Here is a 4909-nt window from a genome sequence, read left to right as displayed (position 1 = left end):
ACAATGACTCCAAAAAAAAATCTACCACTAACGGGCTATTCATGCCCGTGCCACCTCTTGGGTGGCTTAATCTTCATCTATCAATCAATCACCTCATTCAACCTGTATTTAGTGAAAGAAGCAAGATTACCACACTCGACCTGTAGTTAACGCAATATTACCCAAATAATCGCCTTATGGCTGAATTTGTATTGGCGAAAATGCAAGTATGAGTCAATGAGTCGATAACTGCTGGTTACAACTGTTTGGTAATTTCCCTGCTGCGGGAAGCACACGTATTATTTGTATCTTAGTTTGGGACTTAGCAAAATCACCAGGATGTCATTGGCTATTTCCAGCTCTTTCCAAATTGCCAAATTACAAAAAATGCGCAAATCATGTTAATCTGCTGGTTATATATATATATATATATATATATATATATATATATATATATATATATATATATATATATATATATATATATATATATATATATATATATATATATAACTGAATTTGCATACATGTATCTTGTGGTTCTTCTTATCATTAACTCGAAGAGCGTCTCTAGAATCCGCATTCTACCCTAAAATATAGCTGCAGGTCAGTATTGAAATAGCTCTGGTAGAGTTTCGGTAGAAATCTGTCAATCATAATAGCTTTCTTGATCACGAAGGTGGAAATACCGGTGCTGAGGATCTGCGCTCCGTCTCCTTCACACTCCCAATATTGGCTCCAAGTCGTACTGTCGTTGTTGTTGTTGTTTAAGATTCAGCTACTGGGACCAAAACGTTCCAAGTAGCACGGGCTATGGTGAGCCCGTAGTGGACTTACCTGGCACAGGAGCGGTGCTGTAGGGTCGTACTGTCTCCTCCTCCCGTCTTATTCACGAACATGTGTAACACATCTGAAGGTCGGTGGGTAAGAGGTCGTTCAGCCTTGATTCTAAAATTCGTCTCTATTTGGGGAGGTAGAAGGATGGGATGGATGGAGAGAGGGAGAAAGGCTGGGACGAAGGATAGGTAATGGAGGAAAGGAGGCAGGACAACTTTTCTATAGCTTCCTTTATTTTTCTTTTCTTTATCTCTCCGTCCCTCCATTTACTATCTTCGGTCGTTTCCTTATTTTTCTCTTCTGTTTCCATGAGATGGAACTCAAACGTGGTTCTGTTCCATGACATGAAGCCTCGGAGGCGTTTAATTGCCGTAAGATGAAGCCTCAAAGTGATTCAGTGTTCACGAGAGGAAAACTCAAAGAGTGGTTCTAGTGTAATCTGATTTTTGTTGCATTCACGACCGGTGAGTCTCGGGAGTCGTGAGGTCCCGTCGTGTTATCATGAAGAACGGTTCCCTGTTTTTGTCGCGTGAGGGTGTTGAGGGCGTCTGTCTGCTGGCTGACTCACGCCCTCACAGTTGTATTTGTTCTCTCCTCACCCATCCTCACCGCCACAGGAATAATTAGGCACCTTTTTACGGTTGGGATCGAGCGGTGGATAGGGAAGGGTCGACCGGGCACTGTTCCTTAACTATTCTCCTTTATTCACTAAGGAGTAATTGGATATCTGCTTGTAAATCGCTTGGTAGGTCGTGTTCCAGCGAAAATTAGCAGAGTAACGCTTAATTATCAGTTTCGAGATGAGAAAGTGCTAAGCCTACTAAAAGGAGTCAACTGCTTCGTTGGCGAATTTTGTTCGAACCACAAGCGCTGTAAATGCTTCACCCACGTACTACAAATACAAATAATCGCCAACAGAACCTAAACACCTAACCTAACCAATGCGTAAATATTCCCAGTATGCTAATATGGAACAATATTAATTTATATTTGAAAAAATCCTATTTTGAATGAACAGTATGTTAAAATTGATGAATGCCTACTTGGGGTCGACCGCTGGATGGAATGGACATAGACTGAGACATAGACAGTGACAGCCAAGATATCACAAATCCTCTGAGAAGGAGACAGCAGATAGGGATATCCTTGGAAGTTATACGATTCACATAACAACAATATACTTAACATACTACCTACACTCAACGTTAAGGAACTGACCTTGAATTATCTCCTGTACTCCAAGCTGAAGGTCTGCTTGTTCAAGCTTGGCAAAAGCATTACGCAGCTGGCACGCCCTCCTTGAACTGGAATCATCAATTAGGCTACGTAACAGTGAATATATATATCCAACAGTGCCTATTCAGTTGCCATAAGAAGCTTGTATGTTGAGCCCCCTGGACGGGTAAGAGGACCACTATCAACGGTGTTGCGGTCTCCTGGTAGAATGGTGTTGAGGCTTCCTGGATGAATGTGTTGCGCTGGAACACGACTGAGATGTGCAGGTGGCTGCTGATCCCTTTCTTTACTTTATCCCTATAGAGGACGTGCATCCCTCTCCCTAGACTCCCAATCCCACTCCAGTTCTAACCATTCCTTCCCTCCCACCACAGACGGGAATCCCTTTCCCTCCGCCAGGAGTCGAGGACGACCTCCCTCGCTCCCCTCCCAGCCCAGCGTGGACTAATTTTGTCTTCGTAAAGCAACAAAAACACCCTCCTGGGGACACAAACACCCGCGATCGCGTGACAAAAACAGGTATCCGGGGGACAAGAAGACACCTGGGGCGGGTATCCACGCTCCAGAAACACATATGGCCGCTCTCTGGAGTGATCACTGGGTCCCCCAGGACCCCCTTGCTCTAGGTGTATACAGGCGCCTCAAGAACACTTAGGATCCTGTATATAAGTAATAAGTAAGTCAGGAAATTACTGATTATTATAACCCCAAATATTACTTGATATACACAGCGGAGGCACGAAGGTAGGCTTAGCGGCAGCGTTCAACCACGAGGACACAAGCATCAACCACGAGGACACAAGCATCAACCACGAGGACACAAGCATCAACCACGAGGACACAAGCATCAACCACGAGGACACAAGCATCAACCACGAGGACACAAGCATCAACCACGAGGACACAAGCATCAATTACGAGGACACAAGCATCAACCACGAGGACACAGGCATCAACCACGAGGACACAAGCATCAACCACGAGGACACAAGCATCAACCACGAGGACACAAGCATCAACCACGAGGACACAAGCATCAACCACGAGGACACAAGCATCAACCACGAGGACACAAGCATCAACCACGAGGACACAAGCAACAACCACGAGGACACAAGCATCAACCACGAGGACACAAGCACCAACCACGAGGACACAAGCATCAACCACGAGGACACAAGCATCAACCACGAGGACACAAGCATCAACCACGAGGACACAAGCATCAACCACGAGGACACAAGCATCAACCACGAGGACACAAGCATCAACCACGAGGACACAAGCATCAACCACGAGGACACAAGCATCAACCACGAGGACACAAGCATCAACCACGAGGACACAAGCATCAACCACGAGGACACAAGCATCAACCACGAGGACACAAGCATCAACCACGAGGACACAAGCATCAACCACGAGGACACAAGCATCAACCACGAGGACACAAGCATCAACCACGAGGACACAAGCATCAACCACGAGGACACAAGCATCAACCACGAGGACACAAGCATCAACCACGAGGACACAAGCATCAACCACGAGGACACAAGCATCAACCACGAGGACACAAGCATCAACCACGAGGACACAAGCATCAACCACGAGGACACAGGCATCAACCACGAGGACACAAGCATCAACCACGAGGACACAGGCATCAACCACGAGGACACAAGCATCAACCACGAGGACACAAGCAACAACCACGAGGACACAAGCATCAACCACGAGGACACAAGCATCAACCACGAGGACACAGGCACTAACCACGAGGACACAAGCATCAACCACGAGGACACAAGCATCAACCACGAGGACACAAGCATCAACCACGAGGACACAGGCACTAACCACGAGGACACAAGCATCAACCACGAGGACACAGGCACTAACCACGAGGACACAAGCATCAACCACGAGGACACAAGCATCAACCACGAGGACACAAGCATCAACCACGAGGACACAAGCATCAACCACGAGGACACAAGCATCAACCACGAGGACACAAGCAACAACCACGAGGACACAAGCATCAACCACGAGGACACAAGCATCAACCACGAGGACACAAGCATCAACCACGAGGACACAGGCACCAACCACGAGGACACAAGCATCAACCACGAGGACACAGGCATCAACCACGAGGACACAAGCATCAACCACGAGGACACAGGCATCAACCACGAGGACACAAGCATCAACCACGAGGACACAGGCATCAACCACGAGGACACAAGCAACAACCACGAGGACACAAGCATCAACCACGAGGACACAGGCACCAACCACGAGGACACAGGCACCAACCACGAGGACACAGGCACCAACCACGAGGACACAGGCATCAACCACGAGGACACAAGCAACAACCACGAGGACACAAGCACCAACCACGAGGACACAAGCATCAACCACGAGGACACAGGCACCAACCACGAGGACACAGGCATCAACCACGAGGACACAAGCATCAACCACGAGGACACAAGCATCAACCACGAGGACACAGGCATCAACCACGAGGACACAGGCATCAACCACGAGGACACAAGCATCAACCACGAGGACACAAGCACCAACAAGCAGACACTCTTACCCTTTACTGCATCTCCCTGGCAGTAAGTACATCACGTACCTTACAGTCATCAACTTTAGAGGGGTCTGTGTGTGTACTTTTAGCCTGGCCAATACGACTTTGCAATTAGTGATGACCTTGGGAGTGGGGTCAAGAGGTCAACCCGTCCTCGACTAGTCTGGTCAATACGTTCTCTTCACCTGGCAAATGTTGTCTAGGAGTACAGTAACATGTAGAAGGGAGGCTACCGTAAACACTGTGGAGTAA

At 47.6% G+C, this 4909-nt stretch overlaps 1 protein-coding gene across 1 annotated transcript; it reads left to right on the top strand.

The window, feature by feature from the left end:
* The first annotated feature begins 876 nt into the window (after nucleotides 1-876).
* LOC123747848 (uncharacterized protein DDB_G0290685-like) lies at nucleotides 877-4689 on the top strand. Its single transcript, XM_045730052.2, has 2 exons — nucleotides 877-899; nucleotides 2784-4689. The coding sequence occupies exons 1-2, from the start codon at nucleotides 877-879 to the stop codon at nucleotides 4687-4689; spliced, it is 1929 nt and encodes a 642-aa protein (XP_045586008.2).
* Nucleotides 4690-4909: the final 220 nt, after the last annotated feature.

This window comes from Procambarus clarkii, chromosome 5 (assembly GCF_040958095.1).
Source record: "Procambarus clarkii isolate CNS0578487 chromosome 5, FALCON_Pclarkii_2.0, whole genome shotgun sequence".
Classification (NCBI taxonomy): domain Eukaryota; kingdom Metazoa; phylum Arthropoda; class Malacostraca; order Decapoda; family Cambaridae; genus Procambarus; species Procambarus clarkii.
Note: the sequence above shows the minus strand (reverse complement) of the source record. Positions and strands in the feature narration are given on the sequence as shown.